General features: G+C 47.5%; 1 protein-coding gene across 4 annotated transcripts in view; it reads right to left on the bottom strand.

Annotated features, from left to right (window-relative positions):
- Positions 1–665: 665 nt before the first annotated feature.
- Positions 666–20,049, bottom strand: part of LOC137347562 (surfeit locus protein 4) — a 29,374-nt gene continuing 9,990 nt past the window's right edge. For 3 of the 4 annotated variants that reach the window (XM_068012047.1, XM_068012048.1, XM_068012050.1), the window contains exons 2-6: positions 5,630–5,816; positions 5,472–5,548; positions 4,530–4,573; positions 3,660–3,846; positions 666–2,833 (exon numbers count right to left, since the gene is read on the bottom strand). In XM_068012047.1, coding sequence (XP_067868148.1) covers positions 2,567–2,833; positions 3,660–3,846; positions 4,530–4,573; positions 5,472–5,548; positions 5,630–5,816 — 762 coding nt within the window. In that variant the 3' untranslated portion in view covers positions 666–2,566. Of the gene's footprint in view, positions 2,834–3,659; positions 3,847–4,529; positions 4,574–5,471; positions 5,549–5,629; positions 5,817–10,176; positions 10,244–20,049 lie in introns of those variants that run through there. The other variant, XM_068012049.1, reaches the window with a different exon arrangement.

The following is a 20,049-nucleotide window of genomic DNA, read 5'->3' as shown; positions in this document are numbered from 1 at the left end:
CAGCAGGCTTGTATCCTGCCAATCCATGAACATTGAGGCTGCTGCAATGGCTGAGACTGGTTAACTAGACACAGGAGAGGGACCAAACCCTCTGTACCAGAAGACCGCAGGATGATCTGATTGAGATTTTTTTCATTCCTGGATGAGGAAATTGCTGGTAAGGCCAGCCTTTATTGCCTGTCCTTGGGGGAAAATTGCTTTCTTAAACTGCTGCAGTATGCGTGCTGATAGGGAGGGAGGGAATGGTGATAGGAGTCTACATACCGAGAGATTTGGGAGGTGAATTTGGAAGTGATGGTGTGCCCTTGCACCTATCAATTCAGCAGAGGCATTACCCTAGAACCTTCAAGCCAATCCCACTCCCTCAATTGAGAAACAAGTCTTATGAAATTCAACAATGTGGAGGGGTTGCAGGGGAATTCACAGCTTTTATTTCAACAACTAACAAACTCAACACCACAATTTTCTGAAGGGAACAAAGGTTCCTGATGTCTTGCAGTAACTGTACGCACAACAGCAAGAGCTCAGCTCCGCTCCAGTGAACCTGTATTCCATGTGTAAAAATTTAAAAGAACTGTGTAAACATTTTCCCCAGCTGAATGCAGGTAACCGTCTCTCCACCCCCATCAGGCGCATTGACTAATACTGACAATTATTGCACTGAGTGTCTTAAGAACAAGAGTCCGTCTTTATTGCTGTATTTCATAAATAAATCCTTCCCTGTCCCTCCTCTCCTGAAGTTGACTTTTGTCAAGAATCTCCAGTTTCTTGGGTGCTGGATGCCCACATCACATGCAAACCTGAACAGTGAGCATCAACTGGCTATTTATCTGCCGAGGTCATTCCACTCCTCGTGTTCTATACATACTTCTGTGCAGGAGTCAGTGCAGTGATCAGGCCTAGAAGCACTGACCCAGGAGCAAAGCCTGGGGGCAACTGTCAATCATGGACATTTTTAAAGTTTTTTTTATTTTGTTAAAAACAATCATACTTTTCCAGGGACCACCAATGAATTGCCACTCAATTCTGCAAGGCAGGCTACTAAACACTAACTGAATACCAAAACTCAAATCAAGGGAAAGATGAGAGAGAAATGGTGCAACCACTTTTAAAAACAGATGCCCTGGAGACTGTAGCCGAGAATAGTTCTTTGGGAATCGGGATGTGCATGTCCCCAGTAAGATTCACTTTAAAAAAGCAATACCCAACAGCAGTGTGGCTGCTGAAGTTAATACCAAATGCATTGTTAACATAATCAGAACCCCACTACAACCTTCACTTAGAAATGTAGCAGGCCATCCACTGTTGAGCTGCCCTCCGTGTGTTTTAATGCACATCTATTCTGGTGGTGGCAGTGAAATTCAGCATTATCCCTCTCCTGAAGGGCTGTCTATGGCTGGGATACAGTTTCAACAGGCGCTGGTCATCATCATTATCTCAACCAACAGGGGCATGAGCCTGGACAGTGACAACTGGGTATTCAACTATGGGAGATGGAGCAGGGGTATCAGTCAAGCCAATCCAGTACACATGAAGCATTAGATGACCACGAATCCTGGTTGATTTTCCCCTCCTTAACCCTTAGCACAAGGGGGCATTATGACCATCTAATGATCTGACTGCTGCTCAGCTCCAATCATTATCTCTACGCACACCAGGGAAATGGAACCCTAGCCCTTCCTGAGCTTCCTAGCCTGCTTTGCCCATTAACCACATTACATTGTCCATTTTCAATCCTTTCGCAAGAGGGGCTGGGCTTGGTAATGCAGCCTTTGAATGCATGTCCCATGATACCCGCTCCCCTCCTCTGCTCGGAGGAGGGGGTGAAAAGCTTTGGTTAGCAGCAAGTATTGGAACTGCACTCATAGGGGGAGGAGGGAGCAACACTGCATCAACTTGCAATTGAATCTCCCAATCCTAAGCTATCAGGTTGCATACAAATGCAGACCCAAGGAGGGTGTGAGGATTTAAACAAGGGTACCTCACTTTGGCAGAGTTTAGTGTTCTTTTAATTTAAGAGATTTTGTTCCAACCCTACCAGAGAACATACCCATTTATACTGAAATGTAATTAAATAAGAAGTTTGTCAACAGTTAGAGATCGTGACTTGAGAGGGTGGAAGAATATTCCAACTCCTTCCCTTAATTCCTCTCTGGATGAGAATAGAGAAAGAGAGGTAACTCTGCACATTAGCAGCAGCCCGAACTGGGACTTTATTTTAACCATTTTTTAAAAAAAGGGAGGGCTAGAATTCTTTAATGCACAGCCAGTTAAAAATCTGAACTGTAAATATTTTTCTGTTGGGACATTTTAAATTTACTCAGTTTTCTTTTATATCTGAAACCCAAAAATAATGCTGTGCTTTGTGAGGTTACCAATTTGAGCAGGTGCAGCAATACATGCCCTGAATATGCAAATGCATTGAAATCTGGGTAAAAGTACACAAACTGTACAAAACGGTGGGGAGAGAGGGGAGATGGGAAGGGGGGGGGGGGGGGGGGAAGAGAGAAGAAAGGGGAGGGGAAAGAGGAGATGGGAAGCTGCGGTTCTGGAGACATTACACCAATCACCACTCTTTCTTCTTCTCGTCCATCGAGACGCCACCAGGGCCAAGGGCAACCACTAGCAGGAGCCCCCCGATTACAGACATGCTCTGGAAGAAGTCGTACTTCAGGAAGTCGTGCATGGGCTTGTAGGTTGGGATTGTCCAGAAGGCGTTGAAGTAGAGGTTGAGGCTGAAGAGCCAGATGACCAGGGTCAGAGCCGCCAGCTTAGTTTTGAAGCCAACTGCCACCAGGACAATCAAAGCTGTTCCCACCACGTTCTGGATAATCTGCATAGAGAGGATCAAAAACACACACTGCATCAGATTGGGATAAATAAGCAACATTAACATTGGCTCTCTGTCAGTAACCCCCTCTCCCCAGTGCTGTGCTGAGTCTTGCTGGGATTTCAGTTTAGACACCTGCTCACCCAATTCTCCCAGTCTGTCTCTACAAGTCTAGCACTGAGGGCCAGTTGACAATTAGGCCACATGGGGCACCACATCTTACAAAGAATTACAAAAGCAAAATACTGCGGGTGCTGGAAATCTGAAATAAAAACAGAAAATGCTGGAAATATTCAGCAGGTCTGGCAGCATCTGTGGAGAGAGAAACCAGAGTTAACGTTTCAGGCCAATTACCTTTTGTTGAAACTGGAAAAAATCACAGATGTAACAGGTTTTAAGCAAGTAGAGTGTCGGAAAACGGAGAGAACAAAGTTTGTGATAGGGTGCAGGGAAGGCAGGATTAAATGACAAAAGGGATGACACAAGGCAAAAGGAGGTGGTAATGGGATAAGTAAAGGAACAAAAGATGGATCTAAAGGAGGTGTAAATGGAAAAGTAGAGCCAAAAATAAAACAGTACCAGAAGTCCCAAATGTAGAGGTAGAGAAGGGAGACAGCCCTGAGCTCAACACTCCTCCCAGCAGGATTGGGTAACATGGTTTTTGCTGTATTAATCACTAACTTTTTAAAGTTACTGGGCCATTGTTGAGCACAAGGATTGTGCTGAGTGAGTTAGCTTGTTCATGCTATGACTGCCATATGTCCTTTTCAATCTGCCATTAATTAAATATACTTGCTACTCAGTACACTGGCTTTGTTTCCAGACTCACCGAGAAGAAGCTGGCGTTAAAATGCAGCAAGGTCATGAACATCAGGATGAGCAGCACACGGCCTCCCAGCTGCATGTACTGTTTTGGGGAGCTCTCGCTGATTGTCGGAACGCCGGCAAACATACTTTTACCTTCTGACCGGGACTCAGCCAGCAACAGCAGCAAGCCACCCCCGAGGGCGAGGTTCCTAACCAGAGAAAGGGACAGAGCATTAACACAGGGCGTCAATACCTGGGACCTGGCATACTATACAGTACCAACATCTAGTTTTTTTGTTGTTGTTGCTACTCGCGCATCCCTGAAAGCAACAACTCGTCCCCGCCACCCCCCCACAATGGTTTATTCATTCTCAGGATGTGGGCACCACTGGCAAGGTCAGCATTTGCTCAACCCCGTGTTGCCCTGAGATGATGGTGGTGGGCTGCTTTCTTGACCCCTGGGTAATAGGTTTGATCCAACTGAGTGACCACTTCAGAGGGCAGTTAAAAGTCAACCATGTTGGTGTAGGTCTGGAGTCACATAGGCCCAGATAGAATAAGGACACCAGGTTTCCGTCCCTAACGGTCTTTAGTGAACCCCGGAGTTCTCCCCTGAACCTCATCAGCTTGCTACGCCACTTTCACCTTCAACCTCCCCAACACCCATCCCGTCCCATCTTTCCACACCTGACAGTCTGACCTGCCTTTGCAGTGCATCTTGTCAAATGTACCTGGTTGCCCCTGCTTGTTTTAACGCACAGCCATTAGTGCTCCCTGCAGGTTCACTACCCACCCTCCTCATTACAGTGTCGTGACTGTGGGGGATATGCTGAACTGCACAGCAAAGCACGGCAGTAAGGCAGGCAGCAGAGCGCGAGGGTAAGACACGCACCTCATCAGGAACTTCAGATCCCATAAAATACTGTAGGCCACAGTCTGAAACCAAAGAAACAGAGCAGTTAGTGTCCACCAGCCTCCACACTGGACACCCGCCCCCCCACCCCCGCCACCCTCACGTTGAAGGGAGCTTTCACCCACTGGGCAAAGGGAGGGGTGTTGGTTACAGGCACAGGGATAATGAAGATTCTGAAGGCTCCCTCCCAAGTCAATAGAAAATTTCCACATGGTTTAACTATTTAAACAGGGGCTGGGTCCCAGAGCAAAGGGTGGGGGGTGGGTAAATGGAATTGCACTAACGATCAGCTACAATCTAATTCAGCTCAAGGGAGGGCATGAGTTTGTTGGGAGCCCTGAGCAGAAGTCAAGACCACCATCTCTCAGCCCCCACCTTCCACTGAACACCAACATGGGCAGTTCTGTTGCTTGTTTCATGGCAGTTCCTCAAAGCACCAACACTGACTCAAATTATGAAACAGAGAGGGCTCAGGGTGGGGAGTCTATTAAATGAAACTCAAGAGGAAGGGTGGAGAAATCTAAGCCACACTTCTGTTCAAGTAACAGCAATAATGGTACAGACAACACACCGAAATGAGAGATTTTTCTTTTGAAGAAAAAACTCAATTTCAGGTGCGCTATTCAACTGTGGGTCAGAACCAAGTCCAATTCGCACTTTCCAGCAGGAAGCACTGGAATGCGATAAGGAGTGGGAATCTGGGTGGATAGTTCCCCTACTGACTCAGGGACACACCGAGGTCAGTCTCTAATGACAGACAGATTGCAATTTTCTTGGACCTGTCATCCCTGCACCATTAGGTATAGGGAAGTACTTAAACACATTTTAAATCCTGGAGGAGATTACAACAACGGACCCACAGAGTCTGGACTCCAGCTACGGACCTGAGGTTCAAGTTACTAATTGTTAAAAGCAGCTTACCTGCAATCCTATAATCCCAAAAAGTCCAAAGCAGGCATATTGTACACAATGTCTACTTAATATCATGATGCATCCACCTGTGGAATAGGAAACATATAAATAAATCAAGATCCAACACAATATGGTAAAAATGAAAACAATAATTGACCGCCACTTACCTAATTGCCCCAAGAGATTGATCAGCACAAAGCAGGTAGCTGGGAAATAGCTAAAATTCCAGGTGGACTCGATGTAATCCCGCTGTTCATTCCACTGAAACCACATGCGAATACCGTCCTCCAGAAAGGTGCTTATTAGACACAGACGGGCAAGGTGAGGCAGATACTGTTTGGTCATCCGCAGAAACTGGAAAGAGAAATCTGAATTAGAGCAGCAAAAACATACAGAACTTCAAGTTATGAGCACAGATCAGCCCCTGCAGCAGCAGTGGTACCAACACACTAGACATTCGATAATCTTATTCAACACTTTCACATTGATCCCACCACCAGTGACAGACCTGTCCCCACCAGTACTGTACTCTGGTTAGTGACAGACCTGTCCCCACCAGTACTGTACTCCGGTTAGTGACAGACCTGTCCCGAGTACTGTACTCCGGTTAGACCTGTCCCCACCAGTACTGTACTCCGGTTAGTGACAGACCTGTCCCCACCAGTACTGTACTCCGGTTAGTGACAGACCTGTCCCGAGTACTGTACTCCGGTTAGACCTGTCCCCACCAGTACTGTACTCCGGTTAGACCTGTCCCCACCAGTACTGTACTCCGGTTAGTGACAGACCTGTCCCCACCAGTACTGTACTCCGGTTAGTGACAGACCTGTCCCGAGTACTGTACTCCGGTTAGACCTGTCCCCACCAGTACTGTACTCCGGTTAGACCTGTCCCCACCAGTACTGTACTCCGGTTAGACCTGTCCCCACCAGTACTGTACTCCGGTTAGTGACAGACCTGTCCCCACCAGTACTGTACTCCGGTTAGTGACAGACCTGTCCCCACCAGTACTGTACTCCGGTTAGTGACAGACCTGTCCCCACCAGTACTGTACTCCGGTTAGTGACAGACCTGTCCCGAGTACTGTACTCCGGTTAGTGACAGACCTGTCCCCACCAGTACTGTACTCCGGTTAGTGACAGACCTGTCCCCACCAGTACTGTACTCTGGTTAGTGACAGACCTGTCCCCACCAGTACTGTACTCTGGTTAGTGACAGACCTGTCCCCACCAGTACTGTACTCTGGTTAGTGACAGACCTGTCCCCACCAGTACTGTACTCTGGTTAGTGACAGACCTGTCCCCACCAGTACTGTACTCCGGTTAGTGACAGACCTGTCCCGAGTACTGTACTCCGGTTAGACCTGTCCCCACCAGTACTGTACTCCGGTTAGTGACAGACCTGTCCCCACCAGTACTGTACTCTGGTTAGTGACAGACCTGTCCCCACCAGTACTGTACTCCGGTTAGTGACAGACCTGTCCCGAGTACTGTACTCCGGTTAGACCTGTCCCCACCAGTACTGTACTCCGGTTAGTGACAGACCTGTCCCCACCAGTACTGTACTCCGGTTAGTGACAGACCTGTCCCGAGTATTGTACTCCGGTTAGTGACAGACCTGTCCCCACCAGTACTGTACTCCGGTTAGTGACAGAACTGTCCCCACCGGTACTGTAACCCAGTATTAGTGATAGACATGTATTCACCAGTACTGTACCCCAGTGTTATACATTGACAGACCTGCCCCCACCAGTATTGTACCCCAGTGTTATAGTGACAGACCTGTCCCCACCAGTACTATATCCCAGTGTTATACAGTGGCAGACCTGTCCCCACCACTATTGTGCCCCAGTGTTTGTGGCAGGCCTGTCTCCACCAGTACTGTACCTCAATAACAAAATCAGTGGGTCATGTAATCTCAATATTCAAGCTCACACCGTGCCAACTTTAACCTTTAGACGTTTATTGGTAAAATGGAGATCGGTAAAACAGATTGCTCGCACATTTATTAGTTGTTGAAAGTCTTTGCTAACTGCATGGAGGCAAGTGTTTGTTCAGTAAAGATACACGTGAAGTAGATTTCCCTGGGCCGTGTACAAGACGTTTTCCATTAAATATTAATGTACACGGCTAAAATGGTGTTGCCATAGCAACATCTGTGGCCAGTGATTTCTACTGAAGACATTCATCTAGTTCAAGATTGCCAGCTCCCCATTCGCCAATCTGAGTAGAAATATCCCTATATTACAACAGTGATGAAACCTCAAAAGTACTTCACTGTCAGTAAAATGCTTTGGGATGTCCTGAAGTTGTGAAAGATGCTCGAGAAATTGAAGTCCTTTCTCTCTTTTCCGCCATCACTGGGCGAGAGTTCCTGATCACAATGTCTGACAAAAATCCTCGAGCAAGAACTCCACGTAATAGGAACCCATCAATGGGAATGATCCGACGTTGCTTTCTACTCAGCACCAACAGAACTTCAGGGAGCAGGAGGCAGGGCTGAGAATTTAAATCACACTTTGAACTTTAATTCCACAACCCCCATCACCACCCCCGCAACAAATGCAATGCCTCAAGTGGAGTATCGTGTCCAGGTTTGGGCGCCACACTTTAGGAAATTTGTGAAGACACTGGAGAGAGTGCAGAAAAGATTCAGGAGAATGATTCCAGGGATGAGGACCCTTCAGTTATGTGGACAGACTGAAGAAGTTGGGACTGTTTACTTTGGATGAGAAGGTTGAGAGGAGATTCAAAATCATGAGGGGTCTGGACAGAGTAGGGAGAGAAAAACTGTTCCCAAAGAAACAAAGAACAAAGAAAATTACAGCACAGGAACAGGCCCTTCGGCCCTCCAAGCCTGCGCCGATCCAGATCCTCTATCTAAACCTGTCGCCTATTTTCTAAGGGACTGTATCTCTTTGCTTCCTGCCCATTCATGTATCTGTCTAGATACATCTTAAAAGACGCTATCGTGCCCGCGTCTACCACCTCCGCTGGCAACGCGTTCCAGGCACCCACCACCCTCTGCGTAAAGAACTTTCCACGCATATCCCCCCTAAACTTTTCCCCTCTCACTTTGAACTAGTGACCCCTAGTAATTGAATCCCCCACTCTGAGAAAAAGCTTCTTGCTATCCACCCTGTCTATACCTCTCATGATTTTGTACACCTCAATCAGGTCCCCCCTCAACCTCCGTCTTTCTAATGAAAATAATCTTAATCTACTCAACCTCTCTTCATAGCTAGCGACCTCCATACCAGGCAACATCCTGGTGAACCTCCTCTGCACCCTCTCCAAAGCATCTACGTCCTTTTGGTAATGTGGCGACCAGAACTGCACGCAGTATTCCAAATGTGGCCGAACCAAAGTCTTATACAACTGTAACATGACCTGCCAACTCTTGTACTCAATACCCCGTTCAATGAAGGAAAGCATGCCGTATGCCTTCATGACCACTCTATTGACCTGCGTTGCCACCTTCAGGGAACAATGGACCTGAACGCCCAAATCTCTCTGTACATCAATTTTCCCCAGGACTTTTCCATTTATTGTTAAATTCACTCTTGAATTGGATCTTCCAAAATGCATCACCTCGCATTTGCCCTGATTGAACTCCATCTGCCATTTCTCTGCCCAACTCTCCAATCTATCTATATTCTGCTGTATTCTCTGACAGTCCCCTTCACTATCTGCTACTCCACCAATCTTAGTGTCGTCTGCAAACTTGCTAATCAGACCACCTATACTTTCCTCCAAATCATTTATGCATATCACAAACAGTGGTCCCAGCACGGATCCCTGTGGAACACCACTGGTCACACGTCTCCATTTTGAGAAACTCCCTTCCACTGCTACTCTCTGTCTCCTGTTGCCCAGCCAGTTCTTTATCCATCTAGCTAGTACACCTTGGACCCCATGCAACTTCACTTTCTCCATCAACCTACCATGGGGAACCTTATCAAATGCCTTACTGAAGTCCATGTATATGACATCTACAGCCCTTCCCTCATCAATCAACTTTGTCACTTCCTCAAAGAATTCTATTAAGTTGGTAAGACATGACCTTCCCTGCACAAAACCATGTTGCCTATCACTGATAAGCCCATTTTCTTCCAAATGGGAATAGATCCTATCCTTCAGTATCTTCTCCAGCAGCTTCCCTACCACTGACGTCAGACTCACCAGTCTATAATTACCTGGATTATCCCTGCTACCCTTCTTAAACAAGGGGACAACATTAGCAATTCTCCAGTCCTCCGGGACCTCACCCGTGTTGAAGGATGCTGCAAAGATATCTGTTAAGGCCCCAGCTATTTCCTCTCTCGCTTCCCTCAGTAACCTGGGATAGATCCCATCCGGACCTGGGGACTTGTCCACCTTAATGCCTTTTAGAATACCCAACACTTCCTCCCTCCTTATGCCGACTTGACCTAGAGTAATCAAACATCTATCCCTAACCTCAACATCCGTCATGTCCCTCTCCTCGGTGAATACCGATGCAAAGTACTCATTTAGAATCTCACCCATTTTCTCTGACTCCACGCATAATTTTCCTCCTTTGTCCTTCAGTGGGCCAATCCTTTCTCTAGTTACCCTCTTGCACCTTATATATGAATAAAAGGCTTTGGGAAGGATCCATTGGTGGAAGGATCAAGAACACGAGGGCACAGATTTAAGGTAATTGACAAAAGAAGCAATAGCAACATGAGGAAAACCTTTTTCACGTAGCGAGTGGTTAGGATCTGGAACTCAGTGTGGTGGAGACAGATTCAATCAATGCATTCAAGAGGGAATTGGATGGTTATCTGAAAAGGAAGAATGTGCAGGATTACAGAGAGAAGGCAGGGGAGTGGCAATAGGTAAAATGCTCTTTCGCAGTCATAGAAACATAGAAAATAGGAGGAGTAGGTCATAAAGTCAGAGTTATACAGCACAGAAACAGGCCCTTCAGCCCATCATGTCTGTGCCAGCCATATAGCACCCAACTATTCTAATCCCATATTCCTGCACTTGGCCCGTAGCCCTGTATGCTATGGCATTTCAAGTGGTTATCAAAATACTTCTTAAATGTTGTGAGGGTTCCTGCCTCCCACCATCCCTTCAGACAGTGCGTTCCAGATTCCAACCACCCTCTGGGTGAAAAAATCTTCCCTAAATCCCCTGCCCCTTACCCTAAATCTATGTCCCCTGGTTCTTGACCCCTCTGCTAAGGGAAAAGTTTCCTCCTATCTAACCTATCAATGCCCCTCATAATCTTGTACACCTCAATCATATCTCCCCTCAGCCTTCTCTGCTCCAAGGAAAACAACCCTAGCCTATCCTGTCTTTCTTCATAGCTGAAATGCTCCAGCCCAGGCAACATCCTGGTAAATCTCCTCTGCACCCTCTCCAATGCAATCACATCCTTCCCATAGTGTGGTGACCAGAACTGTACACAGTACTCCAGCTGTGGCCTAACTAGCGTTTTATACAGCTCCATCATACCCTCCCTGCTCTTATATTCTATGCCTTGGCTAAAAAAGGCAAGTATCCCATATGTCTTCCTAACCACCTTATCTACCTGTGCTGCTGACTTCAGTGATCTATGGACAAGTACACCAAGGTCACTCTGACTTTCTGTACTTCCTAGGGTCCTACCATCCATTGTATATTCCCTTGCCTTGTTAGTCCTCCCAAAATGCATCACCTCACACTTTTCAGGATTAAATTCCATTTGCCACTGCTCTGCCCATCTTACCAGCCCATCTATATCTCCCTGGAATCTAAGGATTTCCTCCTCACTATTTACAACACCATCAATTTTTGTGTCATCTGCGAACTTACTGATCATACCTCCAATATTCACGTCTAAATTAATAATGCACACTACAAACAGCAAGGGTCCCAGCACCGATTCCTGTGGTACACCACTGGTCAAAGACTTCCAATCGCAAAAACAGTCCTCGACCATTACCCTCTGCCTCCTGCCACGAAGCCAATTTTGGATCCAATTTGCCAAACTGCCCTGGATCCCATGGGCTCTTACCTTCTTAACCAATCTCCCATGCGGGACCTTATCAAAAGCCTTACCCTCATCTACATATCTAGTCACCTCCTCGAAAAATTCAATCAAGTTAGTTAGACACGATCTCCCCCGACAAAGACATGCTATCCCTGATTAATCCCTGCCTCTCCAAGTGGAGATTAATCCTGTCCCTCAGAATTTTTTCCAATATTTTCCCAACCACTGATGTTAGACTCACTGGCCTGTAATTACCTGGTTTATCCCTGCTATCCTTCTTGAATAATGGTACCACATTCGCTGTCTTCCAGTCCTCTGGTACCTCTCCTGTCACCAGAGGGGATTTGAAAATTTGTGTCAAAGCCCCTATTTCCTCCCTTGCCTCACATAACAGTCTGGGATACATCTCATCTGGGCCTGAGGATTTATTCACTTTTAAGCCTGCTAAAACAACTAGTATTCCTCCCTTTCAATGCTAATGTGTTCAAGTATATCACAATCCCCCTCCCTGATCTCTACACCTACATTGTCCTTCTCCATAGTGAAAATCTCACCTATGCCCTCCGGCTCCACACAAAGATTGCCATGTTGGTCCCTAATGGGCCCTACTCTTTCCCTGGTTATCCTCTTACCCTTAATACACTTATAAAACACCTTGGGATTTTCCTTTATGTTGCCCGCCAGTGTTTTTTCATGCCCCCCTTCGCTCTCCTAATTACTTTTTTTTTTTAAGAGCCACCCTACACTTTCTATACTCCTCCAGTGCCTCCACTGTTTTCAGCGCTTGGGATCTGCCGTAAGCCTCCTTTTTTTTCCTGATCCAATGCTCTATATCCCTTGACATCTAGGGTTCCCTGGACTTGTTGGTGCTACCCTTCACGTTAATGGGTACTTGTTGGCTCTGGACTCTCACTATTTCCTCTTTGAATGACTCCCACTGATCTGATGTAGACTTTCCTACAAGTAGCTGCTCCCAGTCCACTTTGGCCGGATCCTGTCATCATATTGAAATCGGCCTTCCCCCAATTCAGTACCTTTATATCTGGTCCATCTTTGTCCTTTCCATAACTACCTTAAATCTTAGAGTTATGGTCACTATCCCCGAAATGCTCCCCCACTGACACTTCTACCACTTGACTGGCTTCATTCCGTAAGATTAGGTCCAGTACTGCCCCTTCCCTTGTAGGACTTTCTACATACTGGCTCAAAAAGCTCTCCTGCATGCATTTTAAGAATTCCACCCCTTTTAAGCCTTTTGCACTAAGACTATCCCAGTTAATATTGGGGAAGTTGAAATCCCCTCCTAATTATTACCCTATTATTTTCACACCTCTCAGAGATTTGCTCCTCTATCTCTTCCTGACTGTTTGGAGGCCTGTAGTAGACACCCAGCCAAGCGATTGCCCCCTTTTTGTTTTTAAGTTCTACACAAATGGCCTCATTTGAGGAACCTTATAAGATGTCATCCCTCCTTACTGCAGTAATTGACTCCTTGATCAACAGTGCAATGCCACCTCCTCTTTTATTCCCTCCCGTCGCGCCTGAAGATTCTATACCCTGGAATATTGAGCTGCCAGTCCTGTCCCTCCCTCAACCATGTCTCTGTAATAGCAATATCATAATCCCATGTGCCAATCAACACCCTCAATTCATCTGCCTTACTAGTAAGACTCTTTGCATTGAAATAGATGTAATCCAACCTTGCATTTTTCCCTTGTGCGTTACCAGGTCTATATTTGCTCTGCCTTCTAGGCAGACTCACTTTCTGTACTATATTACCCCTTACTGTACCTCCACTCTGTAACCCATCCCCCTGTCAAATCAGTTTAAACACCATCCCCACCCCCCCCAACAGAACTAGCAAATCTCCCAGCAAGGGCGGCATGGTGGCGCAGTGGTTAGCACCGCAGCCTCACAGCTCCAGCGACCCGGGTTCAATTCTGGGTACTGCCTGTGTGGAGTTTGCAAGTTCTCCCTGTGTCTGCGTGGGTTTTCTCCGGGTGCTCCAGTTTCCTCCCACATGCCAAAAGACTTGCAGGTTGGTAGGTAAATTGGCCATTATAAATTGCCACTAGTATAGGCAGGTGGTAGGGAAATATAGGGACAGGTGGGGATGTGGTAGGAATATGGGATTAGTGTAGCATTAGTATAAATGGGTGGTTGATGGTCGGCACAGACTCGGTGGGCCGAAGGGCCTGTTTCAGTGCTGTATCTCTAAACTAAACTAAGGATGCTTGTCCCATTCCGGTTCAGGCGCAACCCGTCCAACTTGTACAGATCCCACCTTTGCCAGGAACAGACCCAGTGATCCAGGAAACTAAAGCCCTCCCTCCTGCACCATCTCCTCAGCCATGCATTCATCTGCTCTATCCTCCTATTTCTAAACTCATTAGCACGTGGCACCAGGAGTAATCCAGAGATTACAACCTTAGAGGTCCTGCTTTTTAATCTGCTACCTAGCTCCCTAAATTCTTGTTGCAGGACCTCATCCCTTTTTCTACTTATGTCGTTGGTACCAATGTGTACCACAACCTCTGGCTGCTCACCCTCCCCCTTCAGAATGTCCTGCAGCCGCTCCGTGATATCCTTGACCCTAGCACCAGGGAGGCAACATACCATCCTGGAGTCACGTTTGCGGCCACAGAAATGCCAATCTGTACCCCTTACAATAGAATCTCCTATCACTATAGCTCTTCCACTCCTTTTTCCTCCCTGCTGTGCAGCAGAGCAATCCTTGGTGCCACAGACTTGGCTGTTGCTGCTTTCCCCTGGGATGTCATCCCCCCCCAACAGTATCCAAAGCGGTATATCTGTTTGAGAGGGGGATGGCCACAGGGGACTCCTGTACTACCTGCCTGCGCCCACTCTCTGCCTGGTGGTCACCCATCCCTTTTCTGCCTGTGCTGCCATTAACTGTGGTGTGACCACCTCTCTAAACGTGTTATCCACAATGTCCTCAGCATCGCGGATGCTCCACAGTGAATCCACCCGCAGCTCTAGCTCTGTAATGCGGGTAGCCAGTAGCTGCAGATGGATACACTTCCTGCACACATGGTTGTCAGGGACACTGGAAGCGTCCATTTAAATTAATTTAGTTACTCCCTTTAAAAAATACTAATTACACTAGAGGTCTTGTTCTACTCCAAACACTAGCCACTACAATCTAAAGTCCTGAATAAATTACACTTGAGGTTTTTTTAAAAAAAAACTCCCCTTTTTTAAGCAATTTAAATGCACTAACAGCTGTTACTTACACAACCAATCACCTTGCAGAATTCCCGTGATGTCATTAAGTTTTTTTTCCTCTTTTCGAGTCTCAGCACGCGATGAGACACACAGGGAATCAGCCGCCGCTCCGGATCAGCTTCCTCGCAGGTCCGCCAGCCGCCGCTCCGGATCAGGTTCCTCGCAGGTCCGCCAGCCGCCGCTCCGGATCAGGTTCCTCGCAGGTCCGCCAGCCGCCGCTCCGGATCAGGTTCCTCGCAGGTCCGCCAGCCGCCACTCCGGATCAGGTTCCTCGCAGGTCCGCCAGCCGCCGCTCCGGATCAGGTTCCTCGCAGGTCCGCCAGCCACCGCTCCGGATCAGGTTCCTCGCAGATCCGCCAGCCACCGCTCCGGATCAGGTTCCTCGCAGGTCCGCCAGCCACCGCTCCGGATCAGGTTCCTCGCAGGTCCACCAGCCACCGCTTCGGATCAGATTCCTTGCAGGTCCACCAGCCACCGCTCCGGATCAGATTCCTTGCAGGTCCACCAGCCACCGCTCCGGATCAGGTTCCACGCAGGTCTGCCAGCCGCCGCTCCGGATCAGGTTCCTCGCAGGTCTGCCAGCCGCCGCTCCGGATCAGCTTCCTCGCAGGTCCATCAGCCACCGCTCCGGATCAGCTTCCTCGCAGGTCCATCAGCCACCGCTCCGGATCAGCTTCCTCGCAGGTCCATCAGCCACCGCTCCGGATCAGGTTCCTCGCAGGTCTGCCAGCCGCCGCTCCGGATCAGGTTCCACGCAGGTCCACCAGCCGTCGCTCCGGATCAGGTTCCACGCAGGTCCACCAGCCGCCGCTCCGGATCAGGTTCCTCCATCCGCCGCTCCGGATCAGATTCCTCTCAGGTCCGCCAGCCGCCGCTCCACTCTGCTCCCAGGCCATTTAGCCCTTCGAGCCTGCTCCGCCATTCATTATGATCATGGCTGACCATCCAACTCAGTAACCTGTCCCGGCTTTCACCCCATATCCTTTGATCCAGGAGCTATATCTAACTCCTTTTTGAAAATATACAATGTTTTGGCCTCAACGGCTTTCTGTGGTAGCAAATTCCACAGGCTCACCAGTCTCTGGGTGAAGAAATTTCTCATCTCAGTCCGGAAAGGTTTACCCCGTATCCTTAGACTATGACCCCTGGTTCTGGACTCCCCCATCGGGAACATCCTTCCTGCATCTACCCTGTCAAGTCCTGTTAGAATTTTATAGGTTTCTGAGATCCCCCCTCACTTTTCTGAACTCCAGCGAATATAATCCAATCCGACTCAACCTCTCCTCATATGTCAGTCCCGCCATCCCAGGAATCAGTCTGGTAAACCTTTGCTGCACTCCTTCCATAGCAAGAACATCCTTCCTCAGATAAGGAGGCCAAAACTGCACACAATATTCCAGGTGTGGCCTCACCAAGGCCCTGTATAATTGCAGCAAGACATCCCTGTTTCTGTACTCGAATCCTCTCGCTGTGAAGGCCAACATACCATTTGCCTTTTTTACTGCCTGTTGCACCTGCATGCTTAACTTCAGCGACTGGTGTACGAGAACACCCAGGTCTCGCTGCATATTCCCCTCTCTCAGTTTATTGCCGTTCAGATAATAATCTGCCTTCCTGTTTTTGCTAACAAAGTGGATAACCTCACATTTATCCACATTATACTGCATCTGCCATGCATTAACCCTCTCACTCAACTTGTCCAAGTCACCCTGAAGCCTCACTGCATCCTCCTCACAACTCACCCTCCCACCCAGTTTTGTGTCATCTGCAAATTTGGAGATGTTACATTTAGTTCCCTCATCTAAATCATTAATGTATATTGCCTCTGCCAGTCATGGCTGGACGAACAGCCAACAAAATCTGAACTCAGTGATGTCATTGATTCTCTAGCCAGTGGAAAAGCCCCTGGAAAAATTACATTACCCCTGAAATAATCAAGAGTGCCAAGCCTGCTATACTCTCAGCACTCCATGAACTGCTTTGCCTGTGCTGGGATGAGGGAGCAGTATCACAGAACATGAGCGATGCCAATATCATCACCCTCTATAAGAACAAGGATGACCGCGGTGATTGCAACAACTACTGTGGAATCTCCCTGCTCAGCATAGTGGGGAAAGTCTTTGCTCGAGTCGTTTTAAACAGACTCCAGAAGCTGGCTGAGCGTGTCTACCCTGAGGCACAGTGCGGCTTTCGAGCAGAGAGATCCATCATTGGAACATGCTGTTCTCCCTTCGCCAGCTACAGGAGAATGGCCGCGAACAACAGATGCCCCTCTACGTTGCTTTCATAGATCTCACCAAAGCCTTTGACCTCGTCAGCAGACGTGGTCTCCTCAGACTACTAGAAAAGATCGGATATTCACCAAAGCTACTAAGTATCATCACCTCATTCCATGACAATATGAAAGGCACAATTCAGCATAGCGATGCCCCATCAGACCCCTTTCCTATCCTGAGTGGCATAAAACAGGGCTGTGTTCTCGCACCTACACTGTTTGGGATCTTCTTCTCCCTGCTGCTCTCACATGCGTTCAAGCCTTCAGAAGGAATTTTCCTCCACACATGATCAGATGGCAGATTGTTCAACCTTGCCCGTCTTAGAGCAAAGACCAAAGTACGGAAAGTCCGCATCAGGGAACTCCTCTTTGCTGACGATGCTGCTTTAACATCTCACACTGAAGAGACTCATCGACATGATTGTGGCTGCCTGCAACGAATTTGGCCTAACCATCAGCCTCAAGAAAACGAACATCACGGGGCAGAAAGTCAGAAATGCTCCATCTATCAATATTGGCGACCACGCTCTGGAAGTGGTTCAAGAGTTCACCTACCTAGGCTCAACTATCACCAGCAACCTGTCTCTCAATGCAGAAATCAAGAAGCGCATGGGAAAGGCGTCCACTGCTATGTCCAGACTGGCCAAGAGAGTGTGGGAAAATGGCACATTGACATGGATCACAAAAGTCCGAGTGTTTCAAGCCTGCGTCCTCAGTACCTTGCTCTACGGCAGCGAGGCCTGGACAACGTATGTCAGCCAAGAGTGACGTCTCAACTCATTCCATTTCGCTGCCTCCGGAGAATCCTTGGCATCAGGTAGCTGGAGTGTATCTCCAATGCAGAAGTCCTCGAGGCAGCCAACATCCCCACCATATGCACACTACTGAGCCAGCAGCACTTGAGATGGCTCGGCCACGTGAGCCACATAAAAGATGGCAGGATCCCCAAGGATGCATTGTACAGCGAGCTCGTCACTGGTATCAGACCCACTGGCCGTCCATGTCTCTGATTTAAAGACGTCTGCAAACGTGACATGAAGTCCTGTGACATTGAACACAAGTCGTGGGAGTCAGTTGCCAGTGATCGCCAGAGCTGTGGACAGCCATAAAGGCGGGGCTAAAGAGTGGCGAGTCAAAAAGACTTAGCAGTTGGCAGGAAAAAAAGACAGAAGTGTATGGAGTGAGCCAACTGTGTAACAGCCCTGACAAACAATTTTATCTGTAGCACCTGTGGAAGAGACTGTCACTCTAGAATTGGCCTTTATAGCCACTCCAGGCGGTGCTCCACAAACCATTGACCACCTCTAGGCGCTTACCCATTGTCTCTCGAGACAAGGAGGCCAAAGAAGAAGATATTGCGAATAGCTGGGGTCCTAGCACTGATCCCTGCAGTACCCCACTGCCTGCCATTCGGAAAAAGACCCATTTTATCACTCTTTGTTTCCTGTCTGCCAACCAATTTTCTATCCATCGCAATACACTAACCCTAATCCCATGCGCTTTAATTTTACATGCTAATCTCTTATGTGGGACTTTGTCGAAAGCCTTCTGAAAGTCCAAATAAACCTCATTAACTCTACTAGTTACATCCTCGAAAAATTCTAGTAGATTTGTCAAGCACGATTTCCCTTTCGTAAATCCATGCTTGTGGAAGTGAGCAGAAAGGCATGGCACTATGCTTAATGGGAAATATAGCCAAGTTAGGAATAGTAGCTCTGCTGAGCTTTGATTTTAAGTGGCAGAAACCACAATGAAATAGTTAAAAGTAAAGGCAGAGCGTGTGAGACTGTAAAGACTAGCCGACACTGGTAATTGCAAGGACATCTGTTCTTTATGGCCTGATTGTGTGACTCCCTGTGGTTTGGAACAGACTCCTGTGAATCAAATGATGTCCATCCCTGTGTGAGTGATAAGGAATGCTAGGCCCCTCTTATCTTCGTGAACTGCCACTACTTGATGTAGCTGCAGACTGCACGAAACACTCAGGAATGTACACCTAATAGAGATAGCAGGATGCGCCGCAATTACTTGTCACAAGGTAGAAACAGAACTCATAATCCATGTAGGGAGTGAGACCTGCATGGTTATTGATGATTCCTATGCTCTTGCTAATTAGCTTGCTTATCCGCTTTGTTTTATCTTGCTGGTACAAAACAATATTTTATTAGTAACAAGTATGTATTGAGAATGGAGTGTATCGTTAACCTCAGTAACAGATGTACTGCATGTCACCACGTGGGTGAAGTCGAATTGTACCGCACTGATTCAGACAGACTCTGGGTGGAGTCAGTGTTGTTGCATTAGAGTAAGTCCGCTGGCGACTGCGCAAATAAAGTAATTGATTTTACCTACACATCCGACTCGGTATATTTACTGAACCAGACTGAAGGCAAAAAGAACTCAGATTAACATGCTGACTCTGCCTGTTTCTACTACTGTTCTCTAAGTGCTCTGCTATAAAATGTGTGACAGGGTGGATGTGGATAGGATGTTTCCTCTGGTGGTGAGTCTAGAACAAGGGGACACAGTCTCAGAATAAGGGGCAGGCCATTTAAGATTGAGATGAGGAACAATTTCTTTACTCAGAAGGTGGTGAATTTGTGGAATTCTCTACCCCAGAGGGCTTATGGAAGCTCAATAATTGAGTATGTTCAGGACAGAAATCGCTAGATTTCGGAATACTAATAACATCAAGGGTTATGGGGATAGTGGGGGAAAAACAGTATAGAGGTAGACGATCAACCATGATCTGTTTGAATGGCAGAGCAGGCTCGACAGGCCAAATGGCCTACGCCTGCTCCTATTTCCTATGATCCTTTCTGGTGGCAGCACTTTCAAGGGCATCTGCATAAAGTAGATGTGCAAAACAGACAATGGACAGGACAGGACACGCACACAGAACAACAGACACTCCCCGCAGGCTGACTGTGAGTCCACAATCCCATGACACATGACTTGTGATTGGTAAAAACTTTTCGTTCCTTTTTCATTTAACTAAGTTTAAACTTAAGATTAAAAATGGCAGGAGATCTCAGACCCGTATCATGCTCCTCTTGCTCAATGTGG

Source organism: Heterodontus francisci, chromosome 32, assembly GCF_036365525.1.
Source record: "Heterodontus francisci isolate sHetFra1 chromosome 32, sHetFra1.hap1, whole genome shotgun sequence".
Lineage (NCBI taxonomy): Eukaryota > Metazoa > Chordata > Chondrichthyes > Heterodontiformes > Heterodontidae > Heterodontus > Heterodontus francisci.
Note: the sequence above shows the minus strand (reverse complement) of the source record. Positions and strands in the feature narration are given on the sequence as shown.